The following is an 18,803-nucleotide window of genomic DNA, read 5'->3' as shown; positions in this document are numbered from 1 at the left end:
CTGGTTAAAACGTCAAAAAGTACAACTTTTTCCTTAAAAACATTTTTTTTGTGTGGATTTTACCCTTCAGCTTTTAAAAGTGTAATAAATTGTTATTAGCTTCCCTTTTAAAGAGAACCTCACAATACTGTGCAAAAAAAAAAAAAAGGTTCAGTTTATCATGTTTTAACTTGTAGTTTTACGAGAACACACATCAGCGGCGATTTTAACTGTGATTTCATGGGAGGAGCAGCTCGGGGTATGGCAAGCCGTTAGTGAAAACATTCCATATCCTTGATTACTCCTGTCTACCATGTGTAGTTTGGGGCTGGATTAAATGTGGGCGGAGTCTAACATATGACTCAAAATGGTTGACTCCTCCCACGATTCAGATTCTACGGTCTTCCAGCTCAGAGAAGTTGCATGTTACATTAAAAACTTGGCCTTGCCGTATGAATTTAACGATCAACACAAGCATTGATCATTCATATTCCCATGAAACCCAAATGAAGTTTGATTATTATTATTATTGCTTTTTTAAAGTTTGTGATTAAAATAATAAAAAATAACAAAACCCCATATTTTAACGTGATCGGAGAGGAGGAACTGAAACCTGATATGCGCGTCAGCAACTTTCTGGAAGGATGCGGATTACTTACACAAACAGCTTGCCATACTTGGCAGCCCCCTTGCTGGACCCTGCTGATCCTTCCCTGCGCCCTGAGGAGGTTTCAAGCTTTTGTCCGGATACGTGGAGGAACGTAAGGCGGTCCTAGAATCACTCCTGAATAACCTCTGCCAGCTCAAACTTTTCTCCTTTTTTTTTGTTTTTTTTTTTTTTTGCAGACAAAAATGGCTCCCTCCACACCTTCCCACCTCTTCTCTCTGTGTTTGCTCGCCTTTTTCATCTCGGCGGTGAACTCTCAGTACGAAAAGTACAGCTTCAGGAGCTTCCCCAGGCACGAGCTGATGCCCCTGGAGTCCGCCTACAAGTACGGGCTGGACCAGTACACGGCGGAGAAGTGGCAGGAAACGGTGGAGTACCTGGAGGTGTCGCTGCGCCTCTACCGCCTGCTGCGGGACAGCGAGGCCTTCTGCAACCTGAACTGCAGCTCCGTGCGGCTGGACGACGAGCAGAAGTTTGCGGACTTTCCGGAGCTGCGGGCGTTCGGGAATGTGATGAAGAGGGCGCAGTGCCTGAAGCGCTGCAAGCAGGGGCTGCCAGCTTTCAGACAGAGCTTGCCCAGCAGAGACACCATCGATGAGTTTGACCGGAGAGAGCCCTACAAATACCTGCAGTATGCCTACTTTAAAGTAAGACTGACTTGTGACTAGTTTACTGTGAAGCTGTCTTTGTATTGCCAGATTTATTTGCCTAAAAAGAAAAAAAAAAAACAAACCCACACACACAATCATGAAATACTGTATATCTTTTCTTACTTTATTTTCATCTTTGTGTTACAGTCTGACAACCTGGTCAAAGCTGTGTCTGCTGCTCACACCTTTCTGCTGAAACACCCGAATGACGAGATGATGCAGAAGAACATGGCTTATTACAAGAGTCTACCGGGAGCTGAAGAGCATCTAAAAGATCTGGAGACCAAATCCTATGAGGTGCATGCATGCTCACAGTCCCGACAGCTGGCGTTGTTAGCCTGATTTTTTAAAATTTATTTCAGCATTTGGTGTATGTTTCTAAATTAGTTGTGTGAAAGTGATTGGTATTATATGCTCATCAAATGTCATTAAAAAACAATAAAACTGCTTTAATCTAGTAACAAATAAGGAGGGTGAAGCAAAGTACTGGGATGTGTTGGCATAATTTATAAGGTCTCTTGAAAAATAGTTAATTATTAGTTAATAATTAATGGTGTTCTTAGTCAGAACACAGCCACCAAAATTGACATCATTCATAGATCAATAAGTTTAACAAAGACCTGAATGTTATATTATTTTTAAATGTTTCAAAAACTGTTACAAGATTGCGTTGCAGACTTGTATTAACAGAGAATATCAAATCTTAATGCTAAATTTGGGAATTTGGTTTATCTTTTAAGATCACATGAAAACAAATCGGCCATTAATGGTGAAGCATGGCGGTGGCTCTGTTATGCAGTGGGACAGTATCGCTTAAAGCACTAGATGCAACAAAGAAATGATTAAGAGAGCATTTCCCACTCTTTCGTTAGAAAACATGAGGCTACTCATGGTTACTCACTTAAAAAGTAAAGTATAAATAATAAAATAGTACAAGTACATTAATTTTAGAGAAAATATGAAGGGTGTGGTATTTGTCATTAAACGGGATTATTTATCTATATAGATTCTTTTTTATCCTCACTGAATAAATAAACTGAAATGTAATTTCAATATTTAGCATTTCAGTGTGAGATTATGCTACTTCAATAAAAAATGGCTTTGTTTAGGGCTTTTAACTTTACTAATAAGAGTGAAAGAGACTAAATCACAGACATAAAAATAAATGTATACCTCTTGAACCAGACAAATGAGTTGAACAAGTAACTGTATTTTCTGGTATTGAATGTCAGTCATTTGGAGCATAACTATTAAACAGAAAGGCTGTTTAAACATGAAGCCGCCTGATCGCTGGAGGTGCGTCCAGCCCAAACCCACGAGTCCTATTACTGGCTCTGTGGGTTTGCAGCCTGTGGTTTTCATGCCAAATGGACCTCCCTGGTGTTATGAGCTTCAATAGCCTGCTAAATACGCAGCTCAGTGGAGGCTTCGTTTAATTTTACTCCTTAGAAGCAACGAAGGGACTCATGAATGCACGAAATACGTGTAAATAATGCAGCAGCATTGCATCATGACTATGCGTTTTGTTTTTACCCAGACTTTATTTGTGCGCTCCGTGAAGGCGTATAACGGTGATAACTTCCGGACATCGGTGTCAGACATGGAGCTGGCACTGAGGGACTTCTTCAAGGTCTACGACGAGTGCCTGGCTGCGTCCGAGGGTCCGAGACACGTCAAAGAGTTTAAAGATTTCTACGCCTCCATAGCTGGTTGGTTCATCTTAGTCTGTCAGAGCTGGTTTCTGAACACATTCAGACGTCACCACCTTAAATATGAATTTGTTTTTTGGGGGTTTTTTTAGATCACTACACTGAAGTCCTTGAGAGAAAAGTGATGTGCGAAAGCGACCTGACACCCGTCGTCGGAGGCTTCGTCGTTGACAAGTTCGTGGCGACGATGTATCACTACCTGCAGTTTGCCTATTATAAATGTGAGCAGAACCAGCATCCAGCGTTTACAGCATTTACGAGAATTAATCCCTGCAGCTGATAATTTTCTTGTTTTCCTCAGTGAATGACCTGAAGAACGCGGTGCCGTGTGCAACCAGCTACGTTCTGTTTGACCCCAACGATGAGGTCATGAACAACAACGTGGCCTACTACAAGTACCACAGAAACAAGTGGGGGCTGACGGAGGAGGACTTCCTCCCCAGAGTAGTGAGTAACATCCCTTTTCTTTTATTCCACATGTAAAATCTATGCTTGCATCTGACATGTTCACAAGCAGAAAAAAAAGAATAAAATGTGAATGAATTTCTACTATTTTTTTGTTTTTGCATGGAGAACCTTTCTCCTATTTATGTGAAAAGTTAGGCCTTTGTTAGGATTTGGAAAATTATTTTCTGGTTTGAGTTTGACGGTTCTAGAAACCTTTTTTTAAAGCAAAAGAAAGCCTGTTGCTCACATGTGGATAAAAAAAACTCTAGACTTGCAAAGAAATAGTTTGTTGACACAATGTTAGTGAAGGAGGTTGCCCAAACTAATCAAACACAAACTATTTGAACAGTCTAACAGTAAAGAAACTAAAAATAAATAAATGTTATAGTTTGCATACTTTATGTATAAGTTACCTACTCTTATTCAAATATCTCAACTATTTATACAAAAAGAGCTGGAAGGCAATCTAGCATATAATTTGAATTATACATTAAAAATGGAAGAAAATAAAGAAAATTATTTTCCAGTTTGAGTTTTTTATTTGAGTTTTCCAGGGAAAGGTGAAAATACAAAAATAATATTTTAAAGTTTATTTTTACCCGTCTTTTTAAAGTTATGAATAATTCATCATTACATTGTTTGAGCTAATTTAAATGGCGTTAATATGAAGCTAAAGGTGACATATCTGATCAAAAATTCAGTTTTGGGTTAATATTCTACAGTGATATTAATAACTATATTTTATGCAAGGATAAGTTTTACTATTTATTTATGACTTATAATTATACTTACAAGGTTTAGTAGTAAATAAACTGTACATTTGCATAATAACACATTTAAAAAAAATCTTTTAGCTATATAGTACGTGGAGTTTCTTGTGACTGTTTGAAAAATAAAAATATATGATTTTAAGCAGCTGAAATTTTAAAAAAAAGTCCTTCTCAGTGGTTTTGTGAACATATTTGTTTCTCTGTTTGTGTGTGCTGCAGGAGGCGGTGCGATACTACAATCAAACCACCCTGCAGCTGCAGATGTTGGAGTTTGCGAAGCAACGCCTTGTGAGCGACGATGAGGTGTGTGTCTGTGCTTACATATTTGTGGGTGTTTGTGCATTACGGGATCCCTCGTTTCTGGACATTTGGGGACAAATAAAAGGAACATTAAACATTTTATATGTATTTCTTATTAAATATGCTTAATAAAATGTAAACATGTAGGACTAGGTTGTTGGTTTCTCTCATAGTTTCCATCAAAGTGTTATAAGAAGAAATTGGATAATTGAGTCAGGTCACATGGTTCACCAGGCTGCAATACCACTGACAGACATGTGAGGGCAGCATGACCCTAATCTAACTTGTGGTACTTTGAAGAATCTCAATAAGTGTAAATTTTATATGTTTTATGTTGTAAGTCAAATTCAGTTCTAGACATTAATCTCCTTAGCAATAAAATATATGAGAGTTTCTGGTTTGAAATGAAACATAACCTTTTAATTTGATCTGCTGTATTTGTGTTCACAGGGAGAAGTGGTGGAGTTTATAGACGAGTTTCTGGACGAGGACCAATAGCACACATGGAAACACTCCAAAATACTCAATTAGAAATGACTAAACACTCCAACAGTCTGTATTTATTTGAATACTGCGTTTTTTTATTTAATATTTTGGTTTTACCTCCACCTCTAAAGCACTAGTTGTGTTTGTAATTTGCAATTTTGTGTAGCAAATATCCAATTTTACCATCTTCTGAATTCATTCAATACTGTGAATGGTGTTATTTTTTTTATGACAATAAACAAAGTTTCCGGAGTTTTTTTCTTCCATCACTTCCATGCTTAGATGTTAGGCGTAAGGATGTTGATATTTCCTTTGATGTATTCTTTGCTTTGTCTATTAAAAGGAAGAAAAAGCTCAAATAGATCCTCATTCAAATCGAAATAAGAAATCCAGAATATATTTAGACAAAGTCTGATGAATTATTTTTAGTGTCCATGCTTAAAATAATTACCTTGGTTGATTAATTAATGAACTAATTCTCCGTTGCAGTCCAGAGATTCATTTTTCACTTGAGCTTTAATTAAAAAGGAAAAAGTCACAAAAGAGCTGTGGAGAACGTAATAAAGAGCTGAGCAGAGGCATTCAGAGAAAACACTGAGTTGGTTATTAACGTGTGAACATTGAGTCTCTGTGCAGTTTGTCTCACAATGGTGTTAGAAACCCACTGGGGAACATCCCCCCTGTGTTAGCGCCTGTCTGCATTCTCACTCTCTTCTGTCTCTTTTACTGCCTTTCTTTCACCACTGACCACATTTCACCCCCTAATCCTGCCCCTTTTTTATTGCACTGAGCAGTTGTGATTAATTAGAAAAAGTTGACTGCAAATGATCACACCTGTTGTGTCACGAACAGATGCAAGTGTGATTATCAGAAAGCAAGGCGTCAGGAAGCAGAGTTAACAGTGTCTTAATAAAGTATTTATAAAATATTTTAAGATCAAACATTTGTGTAATTTATTGGGATCTTTTCTGACAGACAAACTAAATAATATGTAATAAACAAAAATCTGATTTTTAGCCCCCGTCACCTCTAACTAAAATCCTCAGACTTAATCTCAGGATGAATCCAGCTTTTTGTGAATGTGTTGGAGGTTTGTTTGTGAATATTATAGACCAACAATTAAATTAACCATAAGACAATGTAGCAAAACATGTTGCAAAAAGTAAACTGTAATTAAGTTATTTATAGGAAAGCAATGGCACAGTCAAAGGTTGAACCTAAATCCATTTGAGAATTTGTGGCAATACTTTAAGTTAATCAAAACGTCCAACTTAAATAAATTACTACAATTGGTTCTGAGTAATTTAACAATTGAACTTTGACTTGATGTAACTCAATAAACTTAGTGAATTAATTTGGATAAATGTAATTCAGTCATTTATAACTAATTGAAGTAATTTAATTTGGATCACGCATTCTTTTTTTTTAAATGTACAAAGTGCTGACTTGAGAGGATTGAACATAAAAGCATGCCACACTTTACAGGTTTTTATTTAGAAAGATTTTTAAAATCATCAATCAGTTTTTTTCCACTTTACAATCTATCAAATGAAATCTTGATAAAATACATAGTTTGTGGCTGTTACATGACAAAATGTGAAAAAGTGGTTATGAGTATATTACTTTTCCCATGCAGGATAATATCTGCATTTCATCCTAACTATAGAATATTTCAATCAAAATTACAGAAACACATCTTCTATGTTTATTAAGAGCAAGAAAGCACATGTACAAACATGTTTTACCTTCACAGTGAACTTTAGATGTACTTCTGGACTAATCTTTACACTTTGAGATCAACAGAAACGTTAAAAGTGTTTTTAGTCACTGCATATATAACCAAAATAATTACTTGAAATGTTGTATTTCTAATATTATCATCATGCTTTTCTTTTATTGTTAATTAATAATGACTATAATCATAATTGTTTACCAAAAATAGTGTGAAATTATTTTTTCTTTCCTGACTACAGTAGAACAAACAGTCAAAGGTTGAACCTAAATCAATATTATTGACTCAAGTTGACAAATTCTTTTTCTTTATAAAGAAGGCATAATATTTGCCATACATGTGCAGATAAAACAAACTCACATGAAGAGAAATTCAGTGTCTTCCCCAACCTGTCATCACTTTAATCTTTCAATCTTCAAAGTCTGGAAAATAACTCCTCGATTTTTTTCAAAGTTTAGGAAGTAAATCAGGCAAACAAGGAGCTGCCAGATCCAACTACTCTTTTTCTTCACCAGCATTCCTGAAATAACAGCAGTTTAAACATCATTTTTATGGAGCTACAGTGAATTACACAAGAAACCGCCATGGACAACAATGCCAAAGCGTCTCACCTCATTAACAACATTTACACTAATTATATATAATGTCTGTTTCAAATGCTAACTTGCTTACCAAACTAGAAAAACTGATATATTTGTATATATAAACTCCTTTAAGTACTTAAATGTGTTTACATTTTAACATTTAAAAGTACATCTTCTATTTGGCATTTGTTACAGGGTAGACAGAAGAACAACTAAATGCCACATTTACAGTGCACACATACAGTAAATACAGTTGTACTCATTTAGCTAACTTGACCAAATTAATCAATCTTAGTCATTTTCAACCAGCCTGTACTGAACACATCTCCAGATATCTTCTCCAGGGAAGATTTCAGAGGAAGTTTGTATTTAGAGTATGTGTGTTGAGGGGACAGGGTTCATACTTTTTTAATATTACACATAATTCACCTGGGACAGTTTTTTTTTCTGTAGTGGTAGAAAAATGAATTAATATCTTCACTGATGTCTCTTTCAAGGGCTAAGTGAAAACATGGAGGAACTCGGATGAAGGAGAAATGTTTGCACAAAATTGTATTTTCTCATTTGTGTTGCAGGACATTAGCACTGCGTTCAAATCCCAGCCTAAGGTCTTTCTGCACGAAGTTTACATGGACAAAACTTTAAATGCATTCATGATTTCGCTCTGAGTCGTCTTCCAACAGTCTGGAAACATGACGTGATCAGTTTTTGTATTTCTGGCAGTAAAGAAAAGCCTCACAGCATGATGCTGCCTCCACCATACTTGACACTTGGTTGAGTGTTATTACGTTGACTCTGCCAAACATACGCCTTTGCATTTGGACCAAAAAGTTCAAACTTTGCCTGATAAAACTTTCTGCAGAAGGCATTTGTTTGGTCAGCTGAAAATCAAATTCAATTCAATTTCATTCCATTCCATTCAATTTGTTTGCATTGCGCCATTTCACAACATATGTCATCTCAAAGCAGAAACATTTTAAAATTTCTTTGCCATCGTCCTCTCAGTTCATGGTAAAGTAAAACTGGTTTCACTGTGAACAGTGATGCTGATCAGACCCAGCCCATATTTAAAGCAGTTCCTAAGCAGAGTTTCATTTGGGGGGCCAACTGAGGTCAAATTCACCAGCCGACCCAGCACCACTCTTATTTTGTCCTTTTTTGATTATTTTTGCATTATCGTGCATATCTGCATTACTGTAACTTGTTTTGCATTACCAAATGAGTAATGCAACCCAAAGAAATGAAGTAAAATGACTGGTGGATTATGTTTTGCTGCCCAGTCGTAGCAGTAATGTTATATAAGTAAATAACTTGGAATAAAGTGCATATTTTAAACTTAAAAAAATGAATAGCTCAGTAAAATAGGGCAATCTCTCATTTCAGAGTGATAGTTTTGGTCAGATGGGTGTTTGTTGTGGAATAAATAATTATCAAACGCTGCTTTCCGTCCACATTGTGCAAACAAAACATTGACCTCCATTGTAAATCAACACTGGTTTTGGAATGGCTAAATCTTGTTAGCATAGAGTTAGCAAAGCAAAACCTCATCTAAAATCCTGTTGAAAATTGGTGCACCACGCCAGAAAACCTACCAGTTTAAATTAACTCTCCCAAAAGAGTGGTCAGAAGTTTGCTGATGGCTACAAAAAGCTTGTCTTCAAGGAGCAAAGAGAGATTTAGCCACATGTTAGTTGGGGTTTATGTTTTTACATGACCCTGTACAACACACCTGATTCAAATAACTGGAGAATATTATCAAGTTGTGCAGATACCTGTTAAAAGCATTTAAGTAAATAGGCGTATTGAAGACGCAACAGATCTAAAGCTTTTATGACAATGGATTCCAAGGGTTGACATTCTTGATTTACATCAATTATCAAGGTATTCAAAACAGTTTAAGAAACAGCAGAAACCCAAGGAAATACAAACAAGCATCACTAAAATGATGAAAACATTTAAAGTTGGAAGTCCCAGTTGATATAGTCATGGAGGAATAGCTTCCCTGTATGTACTAGTTTCTTTGTTTTAGGCACAGCCCGTTTGCATCCAGCTACATGCAGAAGTTTTAACGTAATAATATGAGGGTATATTTATAGCTAATTCAGCAAGGCTTTTTTCATTGAAGCAGAAATGCAGCTAGTTATCAAACCCAAAGTGTTCACACCTGCAGTAGTGTCTAACATGGTGTAGGGAAGTTCATTCCTCTTGTTTATCTTAATTCTTCTATCTTTAAATGTCTCTGCTCTTCATTAACGTCCTCATTCTCCATTCCTACACTTTCTGCTGCATCTCTATCTGTTGGCCCTGTCTGCTCTGGCTTTGACCTTTTCCGTTCATCTCGTACAGTGAACTTTTCTGCTGTTTCCGTCTGTAACACCAAACTCCGATGATGACTGCGGTGGCCACGGCACACACCGCCACAATGATGGCTGCCACCTTCGCCCCTTGGATGGTTGAGCTTGGAGGGTGGGGAGGACAGTCCTCACCCACACAGATCGTCTTCCTCTTCTCTCCCTCCATCTCACCCATCATACCTGGCAGATTGTCCACAGTGTGTTCCTCTATCACTCCAGGAAATGTGTTCCCATCATGCACCGGGGGAGCTGGGCCGTGATCGAGAAAGGGGTGATTGGTGAGGTCGTCCAGCCAGGAGTGGGTGGGAGCAACTTGTTGTGTTGCGTAATCCAGGGTGTCGGAGTTTGAAAGCTCTGAATGGTCAGATGAGGTAGCTGGAGTCCTGGAGCCAGGCCAGTTCTTTTTCTCCCTCCCTTGGTCGGATTTAGGTGCCACAGTGAAGGATACATCTTCGTCTGACAAACTGATGTGAGGAACCCGTTTACGTACTTCCACATTGTTGGGTTTGTCTGTTGTCTTTGCCATTCTGGTTCCCATCTGCCCTTTTGTGGAATCACTATTTTCTGTGTCAAATAGATCAACAGGATATCCATCAAGCCAAGTATTATCTTTAGAGTTCTTACTTCCTGCTTCCCTCTGGGTGATGTTTGGCCACCGCTCATTGGCTACAGAAATGATAAGATGTGGGTGATGATCATCGTCTTCATGACTATCATGATCGTCATAGCTCTCCTCATCTTTGTCATCACGATCATCGTGAATGTCGTCTTCATCGTGATCGTAATGTTCCTCTCCATCATCATGATCGTCACTTGTTGGATGTTCTTCTGAATTATCAGGATGTTCTCCATCATTATCCCTGTGATCATCATCATGATCCTCCTGACTTGGGTGATCGTCATACGCATCATCACGATCATCGTATTCTTTGGTGCGATCACTGCCGTCTTCGTGCTCACCCATGTCATAATGGTCATCATGATCATCGTCGTCTCTGTTCCGATCAGATCTGTCCGAGTCGTCGTAGCGAGTCGGTTGCTTTACATTGTCATCAAAATCCTCGTTCTGGCGACTGTCAGGATCATCGTGATCATCGTGATCATCATGATCATCGTGATCATCGGTACGGTCGTCTTCATGGATGTCCAGGTCATCACGGAGGTTGTCATCATGATCATCATTATCATCTCTGTCATCACCAGGATCCTCATATATTTTATCATCTTGATCTTTATTTCTGTCTTTCTTATCATCATCATCACCGTCATGATCATCTTGATCGACAGAATGGGTGCTTTCCAGCCTTTCTTGGCTCTCGTGTTCTTTGCTCTCCTCAGACCGGGCACCAGAAGCTCTCTGTGTTGCTTGTGTGACTGAGTTGCTGGAGATGGGCAGTACCTCCTCCTGGAAAGTCTCAGAGGGGAACCAGAACATGTGTTTTTGGGAGAGAAGAGACAACGGCTCTTTTGTGGCTGGAGCTGCACCAGTCCGGACCAACTTGGTACTGTCCTGCTCAAACCTGGGATGGACCGTGAAAGCATCTTCCTCTCTCATTGCTACTTCATCCACAGTTCCTCCAAAGGTTCTACTGCTATTAATCATCTTTACTCCAATACCGTGCACTTCATGGCCATCCTGGTGCTCCTCTTCTACATTGACCCAAAATTTTGTTTCTTGCTGCTGCAGAATCCCCTTCCCATCTTGAGAAGTATCTCTGAATATGTCTTCTTGACTGTCACGATCACGATCCGTTTCTTCATAGGAATCTTCAAGCTTGTCTTCATAGTCTACATGGGTTTCAGTTCCACCTAAAGGTAAAATGACAAGACATTCATCAAATTTAGAACTACATCGTATTAAATTATATGTTTCATATTAAGATTGGACAGTCTGCATGAGTCTTGTAGTAGAAAATTTTAAGATCACCACATGATTATAAGTACAACAATACATAATGATTCTTCTGGCCTTGGTAATTCAATAAAGTTATTAAATTGTTTCTTCTATGTACCCTCATGACGTGTTTGACTCCCCTAATGAAATAAGATATGTGTGCTTGCTATCTGTTCTGTAACCAAGTAGATTATCAAACTATGTGAATGAAATATAAAACTCAATATAAAACTGTAAGCTGTGTTCTGTTCGAGGCTCTTTCTCCTGACTGCGATCAGTGAGCAGAGACTTTGAACGCTATAGAGCCTTTGAATAAATGCCAGTTAATATATTCTTTCTCTGGTTCTTTGGGTTTTGAAACCTTTTTTCCTCACTCTTTGTTAAAGAAAAATTTCCACAACAGTTTGCCGTCACGAACAGGATCCGGTGAGTTGGAGAGGTCGAGGGCGATGAGAGATCAGATGCATTGACCAATCTGAAGAGTTTGTCTTCAGTCCACCTCCAAATTGAACGAGGGGAGTCCGAGGTCTCGTCCCTGCGACTGCGACCGACCGGATCCATAAGAACCTTAATAACTTGCATCATCGGGTGAGGACAGTTTCATTTGGGTTTGAAAACAGTTTTTCCTCACTCTTTGTTAAAGAAAAAAATCCACAACAGTCTGCAGAGCTAACATCAGATGCAACAGGCCTGGAACAGGTTTGTCATTCATAAACCATCTTGTAAATCCTCATGTTTGAAACCATTTAAAAACCAAAGACCCAAACTGACAGACCCAACAGTGTGTTCAGATCTGGTTGAAGGTAAAACCAGCAGACTTTAAAAAAAAAAAAAAAAAATTAACATGGCCATATTATGGAGAGTCAAAGCAGACATTTTCACAATTCACATCAGAACATTTGTAGCCAAGATACAAGCGCCTTAAAACTTTGAAGAAACAAAACATGAAACCCTTCCCTTTATTCACATTTTTTTGTTTGGTTTTGCTCCTTAATATTTTAAAACCTTCCATGAGACATTTAAAATGTTAATTTTGTTTTACCTTTAATACAAATCTGCACGGTCCCGTACCACTCTCCGCAGCTGTCACACAGCAGGCTGAAGGCAGAGTGACCGCTGGGCATCACGTAACCAGGCGTGCACGTGTACAGCAGCTCGTCTCCCATCTCAAACCCTGAGTGATCCTGCAGACGGGCGTTGGGGAACGATGGAGGATCCCCACAGGTCACAGCTACCAACATCAAAAAATGACACGGATGGTGTAAAATACAGATTACTCTCTTCAAAGTAATATAAATGACGCTACGTTTCACTCAAGTCAATATTAGGATGAATTAAAAAGTAGTTTGTTTTGTGAAAATGTGTATAAAATATTAAAGTCAAAAAGTATCTGCATTGTTGTTCATGTTAAGTGATACTTATATTCCTTTATGGTTGAAGTTTGATCAGAAACACCCATTAGCTTTACCAGAACAAATACTGTACATACACCCAAAAAGAAAATATCACAAAGAGAGTTGAATGGAACCAGTGTTTATTTACGGTTTTGGTGTATCATTATAAAAACCTTTACACCACTGACTTTTGTCTTTCATGCAGAAGGCACTCAGGTGTGCAGTGTCCTCCGTAGCATTTTCTGTCTTTACGTTAACAGCCTTCAGTGAACTCCCCTCAACACTACAAACTGTCGTCCTGCAGACAAACACACAAATGGTACGACAACAGACTTTCAGAAGTATTTACTCTTATCTAACCTTTAAAAATGGCATCACATTACTATGGAGCCTATTTCAGCCCAAATTCATTAATTAAATAAATAAATAAGTAAGCATATAATTAATTGGCTTCTTAATTTAATCACCTTTGCAATAAATGCCTTATTTTTATTTATTTGTTTATTTATTATTATTATATTTATTTGTACATTTATTTACAAATAAGTCATTTTAAAAATATTCATTCATTTATTTATTTAATTTTGGCTGAAATGGCTCTCCATACACTAGAACTAAAACAGGTGTATTTTAATCAGACTTTTTGTGATACAACAAAGTAATTCATAGTTGTGAAGAGGAAGGGAAATTATGCGTTGTTTCACAGTTGTGTAAGGCACCAACCAGACATAAAAATAAAAATAAAGTTAATTTACAAAACTTGTATTTGTTATGCTACATACATCATGCTCTTCTAAAACTTAAAGGCACTTCCATGCAAATTTGAACTAAAATGTTTGCCATCTTTTGTTGGTCACTGCATCTTCCCCTGATCCCTCGTTTAGGTATTTTACGTGTAACATTGTAACTCCTCAGCAGCTTTCGACTGCATTCCCAGTCTGATTATGAATGCTCTCTTTACGCTTAAGCAAGTTTCAGTATTTCAATCATTTTCAGGGGATATTTTCTGCTTTTGGACATGGAAATTAACATAACTGTCATGGGCTACCAGCCTGAATACAAGTGAAAATGAAAACTTAGAAGTAAGTAGGTGTTGATATTGACATATATGAGTCTTAGTACAACTGAACTAATCAAACGATTGGGAAAAATGTGTCTGGAGAAGAAGTGTTAATCATGGCTCATGCTTCATCAGCATTAGGTGACAGAAAAGAGAGAATAGATACAGAAAAGAAAAACACAGACTGGTAAAACCTTGACCTTTAAACCTGCAAGCATCTGTTAAAGAAAGTAACATTTGTCACATAAAAGAAGAGCTACTTGTCAAATTATTACCTTTATGCTACACATGAAACCAAAAGGTCTACATTTGTATGTATGAAATATAGTGTTGTAGGAGCAACACACAGCAGTGACCTGCAGTGACGGAGAAGTAAGAAGACGATGTTAATGTATGGGAGTTAGGATGAATGGTATTTGTTTACAGCAACACACCAGAAAAACCTCTGACAATGTTTCAGTGAAGACTGTAAGATAATAGTGATGGATCCGAGGAGAAAAAACCCCAGAAAGTTCACACCACTGACAGAAAAAGTTAGGAAGACAAAAAAAACAACAATTCGAGAGCAGTGATCATTTAACTAACTCACAAAAAGGTGTAAATCTAACCTTGAAGGAAAATAGATTAATAAAACAAATGTCTTTGCACAAAAATCCATCTTTTGATGACTCTAATAAATGAGATTCAACCGCCCATCACACCCAGAAAACAACTTTTAATAGTAGATCATTTCTGAAATTAAAACATGCCGAGCATTATGTCTGTCACCGCTGTAGTGATACATCAGGATTGCTTCCATCTTCCTACATGAGTTTTGTCACTTTTCTCTACATTTGAACCAAATAACCCAAAACCTACTGTAAGAGTTTGGATCTCCTCTTCCCACCTAAGTTCCTGTGCGTGCTGTCAGCCATCTATCACTGTACCTGTCTCCCTCCTAAATCAAACGTGCATCTGCTTCTGTCTCTCGGGGGGATGAAAGCAGCATCTCACGTTGCTGTGGAGATGTGGGGCGTAAATGGAGGCAGTTGTCGACATGACACCCCGGCTCAGAATTCCCTCATCCCTCAGGAGGAGACAGAGGAGCCTTTCTCCGTCTTTTGCTCCCTGCTTTTTCTCTCCTCCCTGAAATGTGTCTTCCCACACTTGCTAAAACAGACAGCGCTCCCTCTGCTTCCTTTCCTCTTTCACCCATTCCTGTAACCTCCCTCACACGCACAGGCGGCACACACACTTATGGGCGCTTTGATCATCTCCAGAAATCTCCCTGCTCATCCCCTCAAAGGCGGGGAAGGCAAATGCTTATTTTCTTACCCCACCGTGCCGCCATAGAGCCACCCACGGGTGCAGTGAGAGAAGAAGCACTCCACCACGGCTTGACGGAGCTCTTCCGCTGACGCCAAGCGGGCATTTTGTGAGGCACACGCCTGCTCTGGTTCCCCGAAGCCCTGCAAGCTCCTCGGGTCTAAAACAAACACACGACCTGTGGAGAGACGATGCGATGGGTCAGAAAGTTTTCTGACAACAGTGCAATAATAATAATAATAATAATAATAATTAATTCATCAACCCATGGCTGAGAGACTTAAGCAATTGTAGGAGATTTATTACACTTTTATCATAAGATGGAGTTCAAGATTGTTTCTGTACAGAATTCAAATATGTATTAAAAAACATCTAGATAAATCCTTCAACTTAATGAAACTTGTGTAGTCTGAGATGTTTTGCAGTGTTATTACTCTGCTAATATTTAATGGTTGGATCAAATCAATTGAGACCTCCTGACTATCTTTATGTGATGTGTGTGATTACTTTCTGTTATTAACAAAAGGTAGTCACAGATGGTAACTGTGAGAATACACTAAATGAAATTTATTCAGCTGAGAAACAGTAGACTCCATTTAGTGAAAGTATTGCAATGTAATTTGCCTGAAAAGAGGTGATTTGTATTCTAACAAAACAGACAAATAAACCAAAATAAAACACATGTGACAAAGTTAATTCTATACCTAACAAGTATGTATGCTCAGTTCTCAATGTTAGTAATATCTTAGGAAGAAAAAAATTACCTTTGGAAAACCAATCATAGATAATAGTCTCCTCCATGTTGCTCCCAATGTTTACATATGTAATAAAACTGAGACAAATGTGACACCATGTGTTAAAGATCTTGCTAAAGTACAAAATCACTTTTATATGGCAAGTGAAGACGAGCTCCAGTCTAATTGGTTTTTCACCTTTTATAATTAACATCAGAGCATCCCATCAACTTGTCAGCATGCAAAGCAACAGACTCTGAATGTTTTTTGCAAAAGAAGATATATTGTGGGATTTTCAAATTACCACTGCTGTAATTAAATATGACAGAAGGTTGAATGAGACGAGAAAACCAGAGCAAACCCTACAGAAAAGTCAACATGCCTAAAAGCAGATATTTTGGCAATAAAATGGCTGTTATTGAATTTATAGAGTTTTAAATAACACATGGCAATTTCTAAAGGCATTGTTCAATTCTGGTTATGTTCTAACAACAATAATGTTTATTCTCTTCAGCAAATCAAACCAAAATAATTTGACTGAAATTCAAAAGAAGATTTTTGATCAGTCTTTCATCACATGAACCAAATTGACTGATTTGTTAATATCTCCTAACAGACATTTTCAGTTTTTCCACTTATTTGTGACACTTAGATATTTCAGATTATCAAACAAATGTTAATACATCCTATTTTTAGGTTTAATTTAAGTGGTTGTTAATTCTTCAAATCTAGTAGGAATCAGAGGAACTGAACCAAAAATATGGTTGTCACATTTAATTCATGATTTAACATGAAGGGCAGCCATATTTTATTGGAGAGCCAGGTTGGGTTATTTTTTAGCTTAAGAAATAAAATTACTACTTGAAAAGTGCGTTGCATATTTATTCAGGGTGTCAACAGAGTAAACATTTTTCACATTATGTATGGGTTGCATTATAAACAAATTAACCTAGTAAAAGTTTTAAAGATTGTTGATTAAGAAAGGTGAATGGATCAAAAACTTACGTTTTATCTAGTTTAGTGACAGTTCTAGCTAACTGTGCTTTCACAAACGCTTTTTTAAAAAGTTATATGCCACCTTCTTAGAATTTATTTTAAAAGCTTTATTATCAGTATTATTTCAGTCATATTTCATACATTAACTAAAAACCAAGCTTTCCTTTCTGTTAATTTTTACCACAAGATTACATTATAAAAGAAACAATTGTTCTTAATTATGATTCTACTGCAAAAGAGAAAACAGCAAGTTATATCTTTAATACTAATTATATTTTAACCTGTTCTGTCATTTTGAAATTTGATAAATGAAATAACTTAGAGGTCCTTTGGGGTAATATTTACGCAATTTCACCTCAATGTGATGAGTAAAACTATTCCATTTTAAATGTCTTGGATCATTTTTGTCACTGTTATTATCCCAACAGTTTGTGTTTTACAGTGTACCAAACTATTGCTCACCAGGGCGCAAAAGCGGACGTTTTGTGCGTCACTATTTCTTATCGCTTACATTTTTATTTTTTATGTTTTGGCATGCACCTAAAACGATGTTTTGAAAACGACCTTAAAAAGTCTCCAAAATATGACTCCATTAGCAATAAAAGTTTAAAATATTGTCTTACCTTCTGCGTTCACAACAGAGGTCACAGCAAGAAAAGCCAGGCATCCAAAGAACAAGGAGTGAACTATTTGTTTAGAACAATAAAGCATCTTTTTCAGCCCTTGTCTGTCTAATATCTTTTTGCTTTGGAAAAGGTGCCCTAAAAATCTCAAGAGTTATTCACAAACTCGCAGGCAGAAGTAGCAATTTGTTTCCTCTTTTTTCTTTTTGGCTGCACAGACTAAAACTGCGCGTCAACCAGTGAGGATGCTGAAGGAAGAAACATAAAACGGCTCAGGAGTGAAGAGGCGCAGCTTATCTTCCCCAAATAGTCGCACTGGCAAGCAGATGAAGCACCTGTGTGAAAAATCACGTCCTCCAGTAAGTAAATACGTCACGGCTCAAAATGTCCAGGGTGGGCACAGGGAGGTGAGCAGGACTGCTGCTTCTCAGCGAGACCAGACTGTTAGTAATTACTTTATAATGAGGATATAAAAGTGTAGAAATAAAAATCAACTCAAGATAATGTTATCAGATCATATTCTTGAATAAAAAGCACAGAAAGTACAGAAACTTTGGATGATTTCATTTAATTATTTGTATAAAATATGGTTGGAACTCTTAATTCATTTTCATTCTGTAACAAGGCGGCGTTTTGCGGTTGGATTTTACAGTGAGGACGAAAAGCTCAGGCAGTCAGGTGGAAACAGCAGTGGTTTATTCTTCACACAGCATCAGCATTTAAATGAAATACCTTTTACTAAATACAAATATTTCCACTTTTTATAAATATTTTATGTTTTATCATTACAGTACACCATAATGAAACGTCACAAAACCCATAAACAATCTCCTCCCCCCACACACACTTTTCAATGGCCTCTCCTGGAAACTATACGTGGTGTCTGGACCCCTGGGGCGGTATTTGTCCAAACACCCTGGAGAGGTCACAGAAAAGACAAGTGGGTCACTTCATATTAGAAATCCACACTTAACAGATTACGCACAAACATTTGCTCAGTTTTACCCACCAGTAGCTCATTGCTCTGAGTAACAATTACCCTCCCTTCACAGGCAACCACCTCACCTCTCAATGAGGAGCAGCTGTGCAGAGCCCAGAACAAAAGGCTGCATGCTAATC

The 18,803-nt window shown here is 37.6% G+C and overlaps 2 protein-coding genes across 4 annotated transcripts; one reads left to right on the top strand and one right to left on the bottom strand.

The window, feature by feature from the left end:
- Positions 1–608: 608 nt before the first annotated feature.
- On the top strand, positions 609–5,261 carry crtap (cartilage associated protein). The gene is made up of 8 exons (XM_005797331.3): positions 609–740; positions 826–1,293; positions 1,444–1,593; positions 2,834–3,005; positions 3,098–3,226; positions 3,307–3,452; positions 4,442–4,525; positions 4,973–5,261. The coding sequence occupies exons 1-8, from the start codon at positions 624–626 to the stop codon at positions 5,018–5,020; spliced, it is 1,314 nt and encodes a 437-aa protein (XP_005797388.2). The 5' UTR covers positions 609–623; the 3' UTR covers positions 5,021–5,261.
- A 1,269-nt stretch (positions 5,262–6,530) lies between these two features.
- On the bottom strand, positions 6,531–18,023 carry susd5 (sushi domain containing 5). Of its 3 annotated transcripts, XM_023344479.1 has the most exons (5): positions 17,685–18,023; positions 15,341–15,509; positions 13,155–13,264; positions 12,615–12,803; positions 6,531–11,487 (listed from the first exon to the last, which is right to left on the bottom strand). In XM_023344479.1, exons 1-5 carry the CDS (start codon positions 17,770–17,772, stop codon positions 9,596–9,598), a joined length of 2,448 nt encoding a protein of 815 aa, XP_023200247.1. In that variant the 5' UTR covers positions 17,773–18,023; the 3' UTR covers positions 6,531–9,595. The 3 variants fall into 3 exon arrangements, with proteins under 3 accessions (XP_023200247.1, XP_023200249.1, XP_023200248.1); XM_023344481.1 differs by lacking the exon at positions 17,685–18,023 and having other exon boundaries at positions 14,953–15,421; XM_023344480.1 differs by lacking the exons at positions 13,155–13,264; positions 15,341–15,509.
- Between the last annotated feature and the right edge of the window lie 780 nt (positions 18,024–18,803).

This window comes from Xiphophorus maculatus, chromosome 13, assembly GCF_002775205.1.
Source record: "Xiphophorus maculatus strain JP 163 A chromosome 13, X_maculatus-5.0-male, whole genome shotgun sequence".
Lineage (NCBI taxonomy): Eukaryota > Metazoa > Chordata > Actinopteri > Cyprinodontiformes > Poeciliidae > Xiphophorus > Xiphophorus maculatus.
The sequence above is the reverse complement of the archived record's forward strand: the minus strand, read 5'-3'. Positions and strand labels throughout refer to the sequence as shown.